Genomic DNA, 19053 nt, shown 5'->3' with positions numbered 1-19053 from the left:
CCCCAGGCTGCGAAGAGGCTGATCCTTCTGTCCGGGACGCCGGCCATGTCCCGGCCCGCCGAGCTGTACAGCCAGGTCACTGCCATCAGCCCCAAGCTCTTCCCCAACTTCCACGACTTTGGATTGCGGTACTGTGCCGCAAAGCGGGTGAGTTTAGCTAATGTTTTATTATTCGGCGGATTACCCCCCTCCTTTTGCCTCCCCTCCCCCTCCTTTTGCCTCCCCTCCCCCTCCTCTTGCCTCCCCTCCCCCTCCTCTCGCCTCCCCTCCCCCTCCTCTCGCCTCCCCTCCCCCTCCTCTCGCCTCCCCTCCCCCTCCTCTCGCCTCCCCTCCCCCTCCTCTCGCCTCCCCTCCCCCTCCTCTCGCCTCCCCTCCCCCTCCTCTCGCCTCCCCTCCCCCTCCTCTCGCCTCCCCTCCCCCTCCTCTCGCCCCCCCCCCCTCTCACGCCCCCCCCCCGTGACCCCAGCTCATGCTCTTGCTCCTGTGATTGGCAGCTCCCCTGGGGATGGGACTATTCGGGATCGTCCAACCTGCTGGAGTTGCGCCTGTTGCTGCTGGAGTCCCTGATGATCAGACGGCTGAAGGCGGACGTGCTGACACAGTTGCCCTCCAAGCGGCGGAAGCTGGTGCTGGTGGAGCCCGAGGGCGTGAGCGCGAAGGCCCGGGCAGCGCTGGAGGCCGCTGCTCATCTGATGGTGAAAGACCACATCACCGTGAGTGTTAGGCGGGTCGGCAGCGAGTCGGAGCTCTCGGGGAAGCTGAGATTTCTCACCGTGTCTCAGCCCAGTCCCCCACGGCCAGGCCCCGCCCCTTGGCGCAGGTCACTGGATCCAGAGATGGACACGGAAAGACGGAGCCGGATAAACTGGGACCTGTGCTGGGGGTCTAAGGGTGGTTTGAGTGCCCCTGAGGTTGAAGGAGGGAAAGCGGGCAGGGACGTGGACCTGAGTCCATGATCGGATCAGCCATGATCGTATTAAATGGCGGAGCAGGCTCGAGGGGCCTTATGGCCGACTCCTGCTATTATATTATGTTCAGCCCGTGTTCCAGTCCAGTGAAGCCTCCACATTAAAAACACATCACATTCGACAAAATCTCAAGAGGATTTCTTCTTTTTTTATTCGTTCGTGGGATGTTGGCATTGATGACAAGACCAGAATTTATTGCCCTCGAGAAGGTGGTGGTGAGCCGCCTTCTTGAACCGCTGCAGTCCGTGTGGTGAAGGTGCTCCCACAGTGCTGTTAGGGAGGGAGTTCCAGGATTGTGACCCAGCGACGATGAAGGAACGGCCGATATATTTCCAAGTCAGGATGGTGTGTGACTGGGAGGGGAACGTGGAGGGGGTGGTGTTCCCATGGACCTGCTGCCCTTGTCCTTCCAGGTGGTAGAGGTGGCGGGTTTGGGAGGTGCTGCCGAAGAAGCCTTGGCGAGTTGCTGCAGTGCATCTTGTAGATGGTACACACTGCAGCCAGGGGGCGCCGGTGGTGGAGGGAGTGAGTGTTGAAGGTGGTGGATGGGGGGCCAATCAAGTGGCTGCTTTGTCCTGGATGGTGTCGAGCTTCTTGAGTGTTGTTGGAGCTGCACTCATCCAGACAAGTGGAGAGTGTTCCATCACACTCCTGACTTGTGCCTTGTAGTTGTTGGAAAGGCTTTGGGGAGTCAGGAGGTGAGACACTCGTCGCAGAATACCCAGCCTCTGGGTATTCTGTTGCCACATATTTATGTGGCTGGTCCAGTTAAGTTTCTGGTCAATGGTGACCCTCAGGATGCTGATGGCGGGGGATTCGGTGATGGTAATACCGTTGAATGTCAAGGGGAGGTGGTTAGACTCTCGCTTGTTGGAGATGGTCATTGCCTGGCACTTGTGTGGTGCGAATGTTACTTGCCACATATCAGCCCAAACCTGAATGTTGTCCAGGTCTTGCTGCATGGACTGCTCCATTATCTGAGGGGTGCGAATGGAACTGAACACTGTGCAATCATCAGGAACATCCCCACTTCTGACCTTATGATGGAGGGAAGGTCATTGATGAAGCAGCTGAAGATGGTTGGGTCTAGGACACTGCCCTGAGGAACTCCTGCAGCGATGTCCAGCAATGCAGCGATGATTGACCTCCAACCACCACAACCATCTTCCTGTGTGCTGGGTATGACTCCAGCCAGTGGAGGGTTTCCCCCTGATTCCCATTGACTTCAGTTTTACTCGGGTTCCTTGATGCCACACTCGGTCAAATGCTGCCTTGATGTCAAGGGCAGTCACTCTCACCTCACCTCTGGAATTCAGCTCTTTTGTCCATGTTTGGAACTGTAATGAAGTCTGGAGCTGAGTGGTCCTGGCGGTACCCAAACTGAGCATGGGTGAGCAGGTTATTGGTGAGTAAGTGCCGCTTGATAGCACTGTCGATGTCACCTTCCATCACTTTGCTGATGATTGAGAGTAGACTGATGGGGCGGTATTTGGCCAGATTGGATTTGTCCTGCTTTTTTGTGGGCGGGACATACCTGGGCAGTTTGCCACATTGTCGGGTAGATGCCAGTGTTGTAGCTGTACTGGAACAGCTTGGCTAGAGACGCGGCTAGTTTTGGAGCACAAGTCTTCAGCACGACAGCCAGGAAGTTGTCAGGGCCCATTGCCTTTGCTGTATCCAGTGCGCTCAGCCGCTGCTTGATATCACGTGGAGTGAAATGGCCTAGCAAGCCACTTAGTTTTTAAAAACTGCTACAAGAAACAATACGAATAGTAAAACCGGACGGACCACCCGGCATCGATCTTGCCACCGGCTATGGACACGACAATGGCTCACCCAGCCCAGTCAACCTCCAAAGTCCTCCGCACTAACATCTGGGGACGTGCCAAAATTGGGAGAGTAGTCCCACAGACTAGTCAAGCAAACAGTCTGACAAAGTCATGCTCACAGAATCATACCTTTCAGCCAATGTCCCAGACGACTCCATCACCGTTCCTGGGTATGTCCTGCCCCACCGGCAGGTACATGGGAACACCACCACCTCCACGTTCCCCTCCCAGTCACACACCATCCCGACTTGCAAATATATCGGCCGTTCCTTCTTCGCCGCTGGGTCACAATCCTGGAACTCCCTCCCTAACAGCACTGCGGGAGCACCTTCATCATCATCATAGGCAGTCCCTCGGAATCGAGGAAGACTTGCTTCCACTCTTAAAATGAGTCCCTAGGTGGCTGAGCAGTCCAATACGAGAGCCACAGTCCCTGTCACAGGTGGGACAGATAGTCGTTGAGGGAAGGGGTGGGTGGGACTGGTTTGCCGCACGCTCTTTCACGGAAAGAGCACCTTCACCACACGGACTGCAGCGGTTCAAGAAGGCGGCTCACCACCATCTTCTCAAGGGACAATTGGGGATGGGCAATAAATGCCGGCCTTGACAGCGACGCCCACATCACGGAATGAATTTTAAAAATTATCTTTTGCAGTAACCTCATGTCATTCGATAAGGTGTCACATAGAGGTTACTGCACAAGATAAAAGTTCACGGGGTTGGGGGTAATATATTAGCATGGATAGAGGTTTGGCTAACATCAGAAAACAGAGAGTTGGGATAAATGGGTCATTTTCCGGTTGGCAAACAGTGACTAGTGGGGTGCCGCAGGGATCGGTGCTGGGTCCTCAACTATTTACAATCCATATTAATGACTTGGATGAAGGGACAGAGTGTAATGTAGACAAGTTTGCTGATGATACAAAGATGGGTGGGAAAGCAAGTTGTGAGGAGGACACAAAAAATCTGCAAAGGGTTATAGACAGGGCTAAGTGAGTAGGCAAAAATTTGGCAGACGGAGTATAATGTGGGAAAACGTGAGGTTATCTACTTTGCCAGAAATAATAATAGAAAAGCAAATTATAATTTAAATGGAGAAAGATTGCAAAGTGCTGCAGTGCAGCGGGACCTGGGGGTACTTGTGCATGAAACACAAAAAGTTAGTATGCAGGTACAGCAAGTGATCAGGAAGGCCAATGGAATCTTGGCCTTTATTGCAAAGGGGATGGAGTATAAAAGCAGGGAAGTCTTGCTACAGTTCTACAGGGTATTGGTGAGGCCACACCTGGAATACTGCGTACAGTTTTGGTCTCCGTATTTAAGGAAGGATATACTTGCATTGGAGGCTGTTCAGAGAAGGTTCACTCGGTTGATTCCGGAGATGAGGAGGTTGACTTATGAAGATAAGTTGAGTAGGTTGGGCCTCTACACATTGGAGTTCAGAAGAATTGAGAGGTGATCTTGTCTCAACTTATAAGATAATGAGGGGGCTCGACAAGTTGGATGCAGAGAGGATATTTCCACTCAGAGGGGAAACTAAAACGAGGGGACATAGAATAAGGGGCTGCCGATTTAAAACTGAGATGAGGAGGAATTTCTTCTCTGAGGGTTGTAAATCTGTGGAATTCTCTGCCCCAGAGAGCTGTAGAGGCTGGGTCATTGAATATATTTAAGGCGGTGAAATAGATTTTTGAGCGATAAGGGAATAAGGGGTTTTGGGGAGCGGGCAGGGAAGTGGAGCTGAGTCCCTGATCAGATCAGCCATGATCTTATTAAATGGCGGAGCAGGCTCGAGGGGCCGTATGGCCGACTCCTGCTCCGATTTCTTTTGTTATGTTTAAAAAAAAAACAGTTAAGAGTCAAACACATTGCTGTGGGTCTGGAGTCACATACAGGCCAGACCGGGTAAGGACGGCATAGTTCCTTCCCTAAAGGGCATTAGATGGGTTTTTACGACCATCCGATAGTTTCATGGTCACCATTACTGACACGAGCTTTTTATTCCAGATTTTTCATTTAATTATTTGAATTTGGATTCCCCAGCTGCCGTGGTGGGATTTGAACTTGTGTCTCTGGATCATTAGTCAAGGCCCTTGGATTACTGGTCCAGTGATATAATCCCTGTGCTCTTGTGTGTAAAAAGTAATGTTTCAGATTTTCAATCTTTGCTCTAAATTGCTGTATTTTATTGTAATAGAAACGTGAGAAAAAGGAGGCATTGATGCTTTTCTACAATCGCACCGCGGAGGCCAAAGTCCGCTCCATCGTGTGAGTAAACTGGGGTCCGTCCCTGAACCCCCTCCCCTCCGCGGGAGGTCCGTCCCCGGAACCCCCTCCCCTCCGCGGGAGGTCCGTCCCCGGAACCCCCTCCCCTCCGCGGGAGGTCCGTCCCCGGAACCCCCTCCCCTCCGCGGGAGGTCCGTCCCCGGAACCCCCTCCCCTCCGCGGGCGGTCCGTCCCCGGAACCCCCTCCCCTCCGCGGGCGGTCCGTCCCCGGAACCCCCTCCCCTCCGCGGGAGGTCCGTCCCCGGAACCCCCTCCCCTCCGCGGGAGGTCCGTCCCCGGAACCCCCTCCCCTCCGCGGGAGGTCCGTCCCCGGAACCCCCTCCCCTCCGCGGGAGGTCCGTCCCCGGAACCCCCCTCCCCTCCGCGGGAGGTCCGTCCCCGGAACCCCCTCCCCTCCGCGGGATGGGATTTACTGGGGTCACTGTTTTACAGAGATTACGTGAAGGATTTGCTGCAGAGCGGCCGAGAGAAGTTCCTGGTGTTTGGTCATCACCAGCTGGTCCTGGACGCATTGTGTGACACTCTGGAAGAAAAGGTAATGCCAGGTATTCCCTGCCCCCGGGGCTTGAGTGTCAGTAATGGGCATGTAACGTGTAACATCAAACGGAGCGGGTTTGGGAGTGGTGTGATGCTGGGTTCTGTTCGGGGATGGATGCGGCTGACTAAAAGTTAATAAGACCATTAAAAAAGCAAACCAAGCCCTGGGGTTTATTTCTGGAGGGATAGAATTGAAAAGCAGAGAAGTTATGGTCAACTTGTATCGAACCCTAGTAAGACAACACATGTGCAGTTCTGGTCTATATTGAAGGGATATAGAGGCACTGGGGAAGGTGTAAAAAAAGATTTATAAGTATGATACCAGAACTGAGAGGTCATAATGATTAGGAAAGGTTGAGCAGGCTGGGCGCTTTTCTGTTGAGGGGTGACCTGAAAGGGTTTGATGGGGTCGGAACGTAGGAACAGAAGGAGGCTATTTAGCCCCTCGAGCCTGTTCTGCCTTTCAACGAGAGCTTGGTGGATCTGTGACCTAACTCCCTTTGCCCCTCCCCCTCTCTCTCTCTCCTCCTCAACTTCATATCTTCTTTAATGAAGCTCAGGACTTGCATTTCACCACATTGTGACCTCTGAACTCAACCCTCGCAAGTTCCCAGCCCTTTGGCACCTGACCTCTTGGTGATCCCCCAGTTCTGAAACTTGTAGCCCCTTGGATCTTTGGTCTGAGCTTTGGGCTGACTGCACCCAGCCCCCTGCGTGCCCCCTGGAGCTGCTCATTCAAAAAATGCCATATGCATGGTTTTTTTCCTATTTAAGAGCTCGTGAGCCGGCTGCACGGCTTAAAGGGAACATTGCCCAGCACCAATGAACTTACACACAGAGACGTGAGAACATAAGAATTAGGAGCAGGAGTAGGCCTTACAGCCCCTCGAGCCTGCTCCACTATTCAATAAGATCATGGCTGATCTTTGACCACAATTCCACTTTCCCGTCTGATCTCCATATCCTTCAATCCCCCTAGACTCCCAAAATCTGTCGCTCTCGGCCTTGAATATATTCCGAGACTCGGCATCCACAGCCCTCTGGGGCAGTGAATCCCAAAGGTTCCCCACCTTCTGAGTGAAGAAATTCCCCCTCATCTCAGCCTTAAATGGCCGACCCCTTATCCTGAGACTGTGCCCGCTATTTCTAGACTCCCCAGCCCGGGGAAAAGAACCTCTCGGCATCTACCCTGTCAATCCCACTCAGAATCTTGTATTTTAATGAGATCACCTCGCATTCTTTGAAACTCCAGAGAGTATAAGTTCAATCTACTAAATCATAGGACAGTCTTCTCATCCCAGGAATCAATCTAGTGAACTATTGTTGCACCCCCTCTAAGGCAAGTATATCTTTCCTCTGGTAAGGAGACTAAAACTGTGCACAGTACTCCAGATGTGGTCTCAGCAAAGCCCCATATTTAACTGTAAGACTTCCTTGTGCATGTACTCTGCTGCCCCATGTCCTAACTCGCACCGAGTTCCACTCACCCATCACCCCCTGTGCCCCGTGTCCTAACTCGCACCGAGTTCCACTCACCCATCACCCCCTGTGCCCCGTGTCCTAACTCGCACCGAGTTCCACCCATCCATCACCCCCTGTGCCCCGTGTCCTAACTCGCACCGAGTCCCACTCTCCCATCACCCCCTGTGCCCCGTGTCCTAACTCACACCGAGCCCCACTCACCCATCACCCCCTGTGCTCCATGTCCTAACTCTCTCCAAGTCCCACTCTCCCATCACCCCCTGTGCTCCATGTCCTAACTCTCTCCAAGTCCCACTCTCCCATCACCCCACTGTGCCCCGTGTCCTAACTCTCTCCAAGTCCCACTCACCCATCACCCCCTGTGCTCACTGATCTACATTGGCTCCCGGTTAAGCACCGCATCGATTTCAAAACTCTCATCCTTGTTTACAAATCCCTCCGTGGCCTCGCCCCTCCCTATCTCTGTAATCCCCTCCAACCCCACAACCCCCCGAGATCTCTGCACTCCTCAAATCCTGCCCTCCTGACCATCCCTGATTATAATCGCTCCACCATTGGTGGCCGTGCCTTCTGTTGCCTGGGCCCCAAGCTCTGGAACTCCCTCCCTAAACCTCTTCACCTCTCTTTCCTCCAAGATTTCTACTTATGTGGCTCGGTGTCAAACTTTGTGCTTTATAATATTCCTGTGAGGCGCCTTGGGATGTTAAAGGCTATATAAATACAAGTTGTTGTTGTACTCCAACCCACTTGCAATAAATGTCATTTGCTTTCCTATTGCTATCTGCATGTTAACTTTCTGTGACTTGCGTCATCATCACAGGCAGTCCCTCGGAATCGAGGAAGACTTGTTTCCACTCTTAATGAGTCCTTAGGTGGCTGAACAGTCCAATACGGGAACCACAGTCTGTCACAGGTGGGACAGATAGTCACTGAGGGAAAGGGAGGGTGGGACTAGTTTGCCGCACGCTCCTTCCGCTGCCTGCGCTTGGTTTCTGCATGCTCTCGGCGACGAGACTCGAGGTGCTCAGCGCCCTCCCGGATGCACTTCCTCCACTTAGGGCGGTCTTTGGCCAGGGACTCCCAGGTGTCGGTGGGGATGTTGCACTTTATCAGGGAGGCTTTGAGGGTGTCCCTGTAACGTTTCCTCTGCCCACCTTTGGCTCACTTGCCGTGAAGGAGTTCCGAGTAGAGCGCTTGCTTTGGGAGTCTCGTGTCTGGCATGCAAACAAGGATACCAAATGGGGAGGATAATAACGGACCGGTGATACGGGCGGATACATGGCAGATGGAATTTAAAGCAGAGAAGTGTGAAGTGATGTGTTTTGGTAGGAAGTCTGAGGAGAGGCAATAAAACTAAAGGATACAATTTTAAAGGAGGCGTAGGAACAGAGAGACCTGGGGTGGATGTACACAAATGTTTGAAAGTGGCGGGATAAGTTGAGAAGTCTGTTTTTAAAGAGCGTATGGGCGTTATAAATAGAGGCACAGAGTACAACAGCAAGGAAGTTATGCTGCACCTTTTATAAAGCACTGGTTCGGCCTCAGCTGGAGAACTGTGTCCAATTCTGGGCACCGCACTTTAGGAAGGGTGTCAAGGGGAGGGTGCAGAGGGAGATTGACTCGATGCTTCCAGGGACGAGGGAGTTCAGTGACGTGGAGAGACTGGAGAAGCTGGGGTTGTTCTCCTCAGAGCAGAGAGGGTTGAGGGGAGATTTGATCGAGGTGTTCAAAATCATGTGAAGGGTTTTGATAGCGTAGATAGAGAGAGAGACTGTTTCCTGTGGCAGGAGAGTCAGGAACCAGACGGACACAGATTGACGATAATCGGCAAAAGAACCAGGAGGGAAGATGAGAATTTTTTTTATGCAGTGAGTTGTTGCCTGAAGGGGCGGGGGGGGGAGCAGATTCAGTAGTAACTTTCAAACTGGGAATTGGATCAATACTTGGAGGGCGTGAAAACTGCAGGGCTGTGGGGAAAGAGCGCGGAGTGGGAATAATTGGGTTGCTCTTTCAAAGAGCCGGCACAGGCTCGATGGGCCGAATGGCCTCTTTCTGTGTTGTATGATTCTATGAACCAAAGTTTGAATGATTGCTTTGTCTGCAGGCAGTTGCATTTATCCGTATTGATGGCTCCACTTCCTCCTCTGACCGTCAGTCACTGTGCGACCAGTTCCAGTTATCAGAGCAGCGCTGTGTCGCTGTGCTCTCCATCACTGCCGCCAATATGGGTCTGACTCTCTCCTCTGCTGATCTGGTCGTCATCGCTGAGCTTTTCTGGAACCCTGGCGTAAGTGAGAGACTTTGGCCCAGAGTGGGGTCGGCAGGGAGGGAGGGAGCGGGCAGGGAGAGAGGTGGGTTCAATGTATCCGCTGCCTTTCTAGGGCTGGGAGCTGGGAGAGGGGGGGGGGGGTTAGGTGCCCGGGGGGAGGGGATGAGGGGCTGGGGGGAGGGGCTGGGAGGCTGGGAGGCCGGGAGCCCAGGGGGGGAGGAGGGGCTGGGAGGCCGAGGGTGGTGGGGGAGGGTGAGGCCGGGGGTGGGGGGGGGAGATGCTGGATAGCTCTTTGCTTTGAGGCCCCATGTTGTGGGTGGAACGTTTCACTGTTTGCTGACACATCGCTCTTCTCTCATTTCCTGGCTCCGTAGATCCTCTTTCAGGCTGAAGACCGAGTTCATCGAATCGGCCAGACGAGCTGTGTGGATATCCATTACCTGGTGGCCAGGGGCACTGCTGACGATTACCTGTGGTGAGATGTGGGCAGCGTGCTGTCCATGTGACCGAGTTTGAGAACCTGCTTCTCGGCAACATGAACCCTCACTTTACCTCAGGCCAAAGCCGGGGAGGAGGATAGGCGGGGAGAGTGTGTCAGAGCAGGGAGCAGTGAATGAGGGATCGGGGGGCAGTGAGTGAGGGATTGGGGGGGTTAGTGGAGCAGGAGGCGGGGGGAGGGATGGAGCAGGAGGCGGGGGGAGGGATGGAGCAGGAGGCGGGGGGAGGGATAGTGGAGGAGGGGGGGGGGACGGGATAGCGGAGGAGGTGGGGGGGAGGGATAGTGGAGGAGGAGGTGGGGGCGAGGGATAGTGGAGGAGGGGGGGAGGGATAGTGGAGGAGGGGGGGGAGGGATAGTGGAGGAGGGGGGGGAGGGATAGTGGAGGAGGGGGGGGAGGGATAGTGGAGGAGGGGGGGAGGGATAGTGGAGGAGGGGGTGGAGGGATAGTGGAGGGGGGGGTTAGTGGAAGGGGGGGGGTTAGTGGAGGTGGGGGTGTTTAGTGGAGGAGGAGGGAGATGGGGGGAGGGGGCGTGGTTAGTGGAGGTTGGGGGGGGTTAGTGGAGGAGGAGGAGGGGGGAGGGTGCGTGGTTAGTGGAGGGGGGGTTTAGTGGAGGAGGAGGGGGGAGGGTGTGTGGTTAGTGGAGGGGGGGGGAGGGGGGAGGAAGATTGTGGTGGAGCTGAGGAGGGAACACGAGGCGAATTGTGGATTAACTGTTGTCAGATTTCTGTCAGCATTGTAGCCACTCACTAAACTCTCCTTTAAATATCTCCTCAGGCCCCTGGTTCAGCAGAAGATGAAGGTTCTTGGAGAGGCTGGTCTGTCAGAAAACAACTTTTCAGAGACTGAAACCACGGATTATTTTTACCGGGTAAATAACTGATTCCTTAACTCAGCATTTCATCTTCTAACCCGCGCTGTACCTGCCCTGGGAGTGTTTGATGGGACAGTGTAGAGGGAGCTTTACTCTGTATCTAACCCCCTGTACCTGCCCTGGGAGTGTTTGATGGGACAGTGTAGAGGGAGATTTACTCTGTATCTAACCCCCTGTACCTGCCCTGGGAGTGTTTGATGGGACAGTGTAGAGGGAGCTTTACTCTGTATCTAACCCCCTGTACCTGCCCTGGGAGTGTTTGATGGGACAGTGTAGAGGGAGCTTTACTCTGTATCTAACCCCGTGCTGTACCTGCCCTGGGAGCGTTTGATGGGACAGTGTAGAGGGAGATTTACTCTGTATCTAACCCCCTGTACCTGCCCTGGGAGTGTTTGATGGGACAGTGTAGAGGGAGCTTTACTCTGTATCTAACCCCGTGCTGTACCTGCCCTGGGAGTGTTTGATGGGACAGTGTAGAGGGAGCTTTACTCTGTATCTAACGCCATGCTGTACCTGCCCTGGGAGAGTTTGACGGGACAGTGTAGAGGGAGCTTTACTTTGTATCTAACCCTGTGCTGTACCTGCCCCGGGAGTGTTTGATGGGACAGTGTAGAGGGAGCTTTACTCTGTATCTAACCCCCTGTACCTGCTCTGGGAGTGTTTGATGGGACAGTGTAGAGGGAGCTTTACTCTGTATCTAACCCCCTGTACCTGCCCTAGGAGTGTTTGATGGGACAGTGTAGAGGGAGCTTTACTCTGTATCTAACCCCGTGCTGTACCTGCCCTAGGAGTGTTTGATGGGACAGTGTAGAGGGAGCTTTACTCTGTATCTAACCCCCTGTACCTGCCCTGGGAGTGTTTGATGGGGACAGTGTAGAGGGAGCTTTACTCTGTATCTAACCCCGTGCTGTAACTGCCCTGGGAGTGTTTGATGGGACAGTGTAGAGGGAGCTTTACTCTGTATCTAACCCCCTGTACCTGCTCTGGGAGTGTTTGATGGGACAGTGTAGAAGGAGCAGGTTTGCAGATCCATACTTGCCTGTGCTGGGTACTCTCGGGGTCGGGGGGGGTCACTCAGGGTCCAAGGTTGGGGTCGTCACTCTCTGGGTTGAAGGTCGGGGTCACTCTGGGTCGAAGGTCGGAGTCGGGGTCACTCAGGGTCGAAGGTCGGGTCGGGGGGTCACTCTCTGGGTCGATGGGTCACTCGCTAGGTTGGGGATGGTTTTGGTTTATTTGACTCGAGCAGGGCCTGTGCAGTTTGGGTACTTTTACCCAGAGTTATTTGTGACCAGGATTGTATTTCTCTGTAGGGTCCAAGACAGACAAAAGTGGTGGACTTTTTCCAGACTGCTCTCGGTGATTCTGAAGAGGCCGATGATGAATCTCTTCTCCTCGAGACTGCTGATATCTGTTTTGATTCTCACCTTGGCACTGGGCCCCACACCGACACTGGGCCCCACACCGACACTGGGCCACAAACTAATTTTCCAGAGAGTCCCCTTAAGAAGAGACGGATTGAGGAGTATTTTTTGAAATAGAGCAAGCGATGATTTGGAAAAGAAATTCCAATGTGTCTGTGTGTGCGCGCCCTGGGGGTCCGTGTCTCTGTGCGCGCCCTGGGGGTCCGTGTCTCTGTGCGTGCCCTGGGGGGCCGTGTCTCTGTGCGCGCCCTGGGGGTCCGTGTCTCTGTGCGCGCCCTGGGGGTCCGTGTCTGTCTGTGCGCGCCCTGGGGGTCCGTGTCTCTGTGCGCGCCCTGGGGGTCCGTGTCTGTCTGTGCGCGCCCTGGGGGTCCGTGTCTCTGTGCGCGCCCTGGGGGTCCGTGTCTCTGTGCGTGCCCTGGGGGGCCGTGTCTCTGTGCGCGCCCTGGGGGTCCGTGTCTGTCTGTGCGCCCTGGGGGTCCGTGTCTGTGTGTGCGTCCTGGGGGTCCGTGTCTGTGTGTGCGTCCTGGGGGTCCGTGTCTCTGTGCGCGCCCTGGGAGTCCGTGTCTCTGTGCGCGCCCTGGGGGTCTGTGTCTCTGTGCGTGCCCTGAGGGTCCGTGTCTGTCTGGGGGTCCGTGTCTGTGTGTGCGTCCTGGGGGTCCGTGTCTGTGTGTGCGTCCTGGGGGTCCGTGTCTGTCTTTGCGCCCTGGGGGTCCGTGTCTCTGTGTGCGCCCTGGGGATCCGTGTCTCTGTGCGCGCCCTGGGGGTCTGTGTCTGTGTGCGCCCTGGGGGTCTGTGTCTGTGTGCGCCCTGGGGGTCTGTGTGCGCCCTGGGGGCCTATATAAACCCCTTACTGAATTGCACAATTTGTAAATAAAATAGAAAAAATTAAATCGTGGACTGGAGAAAATGTTTTTTTGAAAGTGATGCTGAGAATCGGTCGGTTGAGGAATTCTGGTTACTGTTGAGGGATTTTTACAATTTTTATCGTTGGTTTACACGGCCACAGATCTCGCAGCACATTCACAGCCCATTGCCAGCAGCAGGGGGGGTGTGAGAGACACGGCTGGGGTCTGCATTGTATGGCTTGAGTTATCGCCACTCCCCTGATAAATCTCTGAGCTGCACCTCACAGCTCCTTCCAAATCCAACCCAACATTACTCCTGACAATTCTACGGGTTTCCTTATAACAGGAGCTATACAATGTTAGGAAATTGTTGGAATGTTTTAGACACACCGAGATTTCACTTCTGATAAATTCATTACAACATTATTAGAAATAAGTGTTTTTTTTTTAAAAAGAGTAACTTATTATTTGCTCCTGAAAGTGAAGGATGTTAGTGTTGAGGACGTCGACACTGTCTCATCAAACACTAAGTATAGCTACTGTTCGGGGGCTTATAGACTACTCCCACCAGTGTGTTCGGCACCTTGTTATTCCTTATCTCCACCCATATTGATTGTACATCCTGATCTTCTGAGCCGAGATCCTTTCTCTCTACTGTCCTTATGTCATTCTTGTATTATCAGGGCTCCCACCCACCCTTCACCATTCTGCCTGTCTTTTCAAAACATCAAGTACCTGCATCCCCCTGCAAAACAGATACACCGCTTTGAGTACTGTTGAGGGGGATGACTCATCAGGGGAGGGCAGCAGCAGCCAAGTTCATGGCACCGTGGCTGGCTCTGTTGCACAGGAGGGCAGGAAAAAGAGTGGGAGAGCGATAGTGATAGGGGATTCAATTGTAAGGGGAATAGATAGGCGTTTCTGCGGCCGCAACCGAGACTCCAGGATGGTATGTTGCCTCCCTGGTGCAAGGGTCAAGGATGTCTCGGAGCGGGTGCAGGACATTCTAAAAAGGGAGGGAGAACAGCCAGTTGTCGTGGTGCACATTGGTACCAACGACATAGGTAAAAAGAGGGATGAGGTCCTACGAAATGAATTTTAGGAGCTAAATTAAAAAGTAGGACCTCAAAAGTAGTAATCTCAGGATTGCTACCAGTGCCACGTGCTAGTCAGAGTAGGAATCGCAGGATAGCGCAGATGAATACATGGCTTGAGCAGTGGTGCAGCAGGGAGGGATTCAAATTCCTGGGGCATTGGAACCAGTTCTGGGGGAGGTGGGACCAGTACAAACCGGACGGTCTGCACCTGGGCAGGACCGGAACCAATGTCCTAGGGGGAGTGTTTGCTAGTGCTGTTGGGGAGGATTTAAACTAATATGGCAGGGGGATGGGAACCAATGCAGGGAGACAGAGGGAAACAAAAAGGAGACAAAAGCAAAAGACAGAAAGGAGATGAGGAAAAGTGGAGGGCAGAGAAACCCAAGGCAAAGAACAAAAAGGGCCACTGTACAGCAAAATTATAAAAGGACAAAGGATGTTAAAAAAACAAGCCTGAAGGCTTTGTGTCTTAATGCAAGGAGTATCCGTAATAAGATGGATGAATTAACTGTGCAAATAGATGTTAACAAATATGATGTGATTGGGATTACGGAGACGTGGCTCCAGGATGATCAGGGCTGGGAACTCAACATCCATGGGTATTCAACAGTCGGGAAGGATAGAATAAAAGGAAAAGGAGGTGGGGTAGCATTGCTGGTTAAAGAGGAGATTAATGCAATAGTTAGGAAGGACATTAGCTTGGATGATGTGGAATCTATATGGGTAGAGCTGCAGAACACCAAAGGGCAAAAAACGTTAGTGGGAGTTGTGTACAGACCTCCAAACAGTAGTAGTGATGTTGGGGAGGGCATCAAACAGGAAATTAGGGGTGCATGCAATAAAGGTGCAGCAGTTATAATGGGTGAGTTTAATATGCACAGATTGGGCTAACCAAACTGGAAGCAATACGGTGGAGGAGGATTTCCTGGAGTGCATAAGGGATGGTTTTCTAGACCAATATGTCGAGGAACCAACTAGGGGGAGGCCATCTTAGACTGGGTGTTGTGTAATGAGAGAGGATTTATTAGCAATCTCGTTGTGCGAGACCCCTTGGGGAAGAGTGACCATAATATGGTGGAATTCTACATTAGGATGGAGAATGAAACAGTTAATTCAGAGACCATGGTCCAGAACTTAAAGAAGGATAACTTTGAAGGTATGAGGCGTGAATTGGCTAGGATAGATTGGCGAATGATACTTAAGGGGTTGACTGTGGATGCGCAATGGCAGACATTTAGAGACTGCATGGATGAAGTACAACAATTGTACATTCCTGTCTGGCGTAAAAATAAAAAAGGGAAGGTGGCTCAACCGTGGCTATCAAGGGAAATCAGGGATAGTATTAAAGCCAAGGAAGTGGCTTACAAATTGGCCAGAAATAGCAGCGAACCTGGGGACTGGGAGAAATTTAGAACTCAGCAGAGGAGGACAAAGGGTTTGATTCGGGCAGGGAAAATGGTGTACGAGAAGAAGCTTGCAGGGAACATTAAGAAGGATTGCAAAAGTTTCTATAGATATGTAAAGAGAAAAAGGTTAGTAAAGACAAACGTAGGTCCCCTGCAGTCAGAATCAGGGGAAGTTATAACTGGGAACAAAGAAATGGCAGACCAATTGAATAAGTACTTTGGTTCGGTATTCACTGAGGAGGACACAAACAACCTTCCGGATATAAAAGGGGTCAGAGGGTCTAGTAAGGAGGAGGAACTGAGGGAAATCCTTATTAGTCGGGAAATTGTGTTGGGGAAATTGATGGGATTGAAGGCCGATAAATCCCCAGGGTCTGATGGACTGCATCCCAGAGTACTTAAGGAGGTGGCCTTGGAAATAGTGGATGCATTGACAGTCATTTTCCAACATTCCATTGACTCTGGATCAGTTCCTATCAAGTGGAGGGTAGCCAATGTAACCGCACTTATTAAAAAAAAAGGAGGGAGAGAGAAAACGGAATTATAGTCAGCCTGACATCAGTAGTGGGTAAAATGATGGAATCAATTATTAAGGATGTCATAGCAGCGCATTTGGAAAGAGGTGACATGATAGGTCCAAGTCAGCATGGATTTGTGAAAGGGAAATCATGCTTGACAAATCTTCTGGAATTTTTTGAGGATGTTTCCAGTAGAGTGGACAAGGGAGAACCAGTTGATGTGGTATATTTGGACTTTCAGAAGGTTTTCGACAAGGTCCCACACAAGAGATTAATGTGCAAAGTTAAAGCACATGGGATTGGGGTTAGTGTGCTGACATGGATTGAGAACTGGTTGTCAGACAGGAAGCAAAGAGTAGGAGTAAATGGGTACTTTTCAGAATGGCAGGCAGTGACTAGTGGGGTACCGCAAGGTTCTGTGCTGGGGCCCCAGCTGTTTACACTGTACATTAATGATTTAGATGAGGGGATTAAATGTAGTATCTCCAAATTTGTAGATGACACTAAGTTAGGTGGCAGTGTGAGCAGCGAGGAGGATGCTATGAGGCTGCAGAGTGACTTGGATAGGTTAGGTGAGTGGGCAAATGCATGGCAGATGAAGTATAATGTGGATAAATGTGAGGTTATCCACTTTGGTGGTTAAAAACAGAGAGACAGACTATTATCTGAATGGTGACAGATTAGGAAAAGGGGAGGTGCAATGAGACCTGGGTGTCATGGTACATCAGTCATTGAAGGTTGGCATGCAGGTACAGCAGGTGGTTAAGAAAGCAAATGGCATGTTGGCCTTCATAGCGAGGGGATTTGAGTACAGGGGCAGGGAGGTGTTGCTACAGTTGTACAGGGCCTTGGTGATGCCACACCTGGAGTATTGTGTACAGTTTTGGTCTCCTAACTTGAGGAAGGACCTTCTTGCTATTGAGGGAGTGCAGCGAAGGTTCACCAGACTGATTCCCGGGATGGTGGGACTGACCTATCAAGAAAGACTGGATCAACTGGGCTTGTATTCACTGGAGTTCAGAAGAATGAGAGGGGACCTCATAGAAACGTTTAAAATTCTGATGGGTTTAGACAGGTTAGATGCAGGAAGAATGTTCCCAATACTGGGGAAGCCCAGAACCAGGGGTCACAGTCTAAGGATAAGGGGTAAGCCATTTAGGACCGAGATGAGGAGAAATGTCTTCACCCAGAGAGTGGTGAATCTGTGGAATTCTCTACTGCAGAAAGTTGTTGAGGCCAATTCACTAAATATATTCAAAAAGGAGTTTGATGAAGTCCTTACTACTAGGGGGATCAAGGGGTATGGCGAGAAAGCAGGAATGGGGTACTGAAGTTGCATGTTCAGCCATGAACTCATTGAATGGCGGTGCAGGCTAGAAGGGCCGAATGGCCTACTCCTGCACCTATTTTCTATGTTTCTATGTTTACCTGGAACCTTGGTCACCTTGCAACCACATCTCTGTAAAGATCAAACCCATTTATCTCCATTTGTCCCACTAGTTCATCCGTCTTGTTACGAATGCTCCTTGCATTAAGATAGAGAAGCTTTAATTATTTTTAACCATTATACTACTTTGCTTATTTCTTTGGTCGGATCTTCTTCCTTGGTAAAGTCATAGTGAAAGAGGTAGTTGAGATACTGCATGGTTCAAAAAGTTGATAGAGGAGGTGCTCGAGTGGCTGGCTGTACTTAAAGTAGATAAGTCACCAGGACCGGATGGGATGCATCCTAGGACGCTGAGGGAAGTAAAGGTGAAAATTGCAGAGGTACTGACCATAATCTTCCAATCCTCCGGGGTGTGGTGCCAGAGGACTGGAGAATTGCAAATGTTACGCCCGTGGTCAAAAAAGGGTGCAAGGATAAACCCCCAACAAGTACAGGACAGTCAGTTTAACCTCGGTAGTGGGGAAGGTTTTAGATCCAGGACAAAATGAACAGTTACTTGGACAAGTGTAGATTAAGGAAAGCCAGCACGGATTTGTTAAAGGCAACTCGTGTTTAAGTAACTTGATTGAGTTTTTTGACGAGGTAACAGAGAGGGTTGATGAGGGTAATGCGGTTGACGTGGTGTACAAAGATTTCCAAAAGGCGTTCGATAAAGTGCCACATAATCGGCTTGCAGCAAAGTTGAAGCCCGTGGAATTAAAGGGACAGTGGCAGCATGGATAGGGAACTGGCTCAGTGACAGGAAACAGGGAGTAGTGGGGAACGGTTGTTTCTCAGACTGGAGGAAGGTATACAGTGGTGTTCCCCAGGGGTTGGTACTGGGACCACTGCTTTTCTGGATATAAATGACTTAGACTTTGGTGTACAGGGCACAATAACAAAATTTGCAGATGACACAAAACTTGGAAGTGTAGTGAACAGTGAGGAGGAGAGTGATTGTGGTCCATTTTTTTGGGATGGAGGTCCGGGTGTTCAGAGTGGAAGGAGGTCAGGGTGGTCACAGCCATTGTGCTCGCCACCTGCTGGTGGAGAAGAGGTCCAGTCGCTGCTGGAGGAGAGGAGGCCCGATCGCCGTTGGAGGGGAGGGGACCCGATCGCCGTTGGAGGGGAGGGGACCCGATCGCCGTTGGAGGGGAGGGGACCCGATCGCCGTTGGAGGGGAGGGGACCCGATCGCCGTTGGAGGGGAGGGGACCCGATCGCCGTTGGAGGGGAGGGGACCCGATCGCCGTTGGAGGGGAAGGGACCCGATCGCCACTGGAGGGGAGGGGACCCGATCGCCGTTGGAGGGGAGGGGACCCGATCGCCGTTGGAGGGGAGGGGACCCGATCGCCGCTGGAGGAGCAGCTGAGTCGGCCACGTCCTGTGGGGAGAAACGGTCCGGTCGTCACGGGGGGGGAGAAGAGGTCCAGTTGCCGCTAGAGAATAAAGAGGCGCCGCTGGTTGGAGGGTGGTCCCGTCGCCGATGGAAGGAAGGCTCGCGCCTGCGGTAGGCCCAAATTTGTGGGATTTGGGTTTTAGGGTAAGAAATGCACCTCCTATTAGGACCTATTAAGACCAAGGGGAAGCTTAAATAGT

General features: G+C 52.1%; 1 protein-coding gene across 3 annotated transcripts in view; it reads left to right on the top strand.

The window, feature by feature from the left end:
* smarcal1 (SWI/SNF related, matrix associated, actin dependent regulator of chromatin, subfamily a-like 1) overlaps positions 1-13258 on the top strand; it is a 46478-nt gene extending 33220 nt beyond the window's left edge. For 2 of the 3 annotated variants that reach the window (XM_070875160.1, XM_070875159.1), the window contains 8 exons: positions 7-147; positions 495-713; positions 4995-5065; positions 5516-5618; positions 9207-9389; positions 9746-9846; positions 10646-10739; positions 12053-13257. In XM_070875160.1, coding sequence (XP_070731261.1) covers positions 7-147; positions 495-713; positions 4995-5065; positions 5516-5618; positions 9207-9389; positions 9746-9846; positions 10646-10739; positions 12053-12280 — 1140 coding nt within the window. In that variant the 3' untranslated portion in view covers positions 12281-13257. Of the gene's footprint in view, positions 1-6; positions 148-494; positions 714-4994; positions 5066-5515; positions 5619-9206; positions 9390-9745; positions 9847-10645; positions 10740-12052 lie in introns of all 3 variants that reach the window. The other variant, XM_070875161.1, reaches the window with a different exon arrangement.
* The last annotated feature ends 5795 nt before the right edge of the window (positions 13259-19053 follow it).

Source organism: Pristiophorus japonicus, chromosome 3 (genome assembly GCF_044704955.1).
Source record: "Pristiophorus japonicus isolate sPriJap1 chromosome 3, sPriJap1.hap1, whole genome shotgun sequence".
In the NCBI taxonomy this organism is placed as follows: domain Eukaryota; kingdom Metazoa; phylum Chordata; class Chondrichthyes; family Pristiophoridae; genus Pristiophorus; species Pristiophorus japonicus.
Note: the sequence above shows the minus strand (reverse complement) of the source record. Positions and strands in the feature narration are given on the sequence as shown.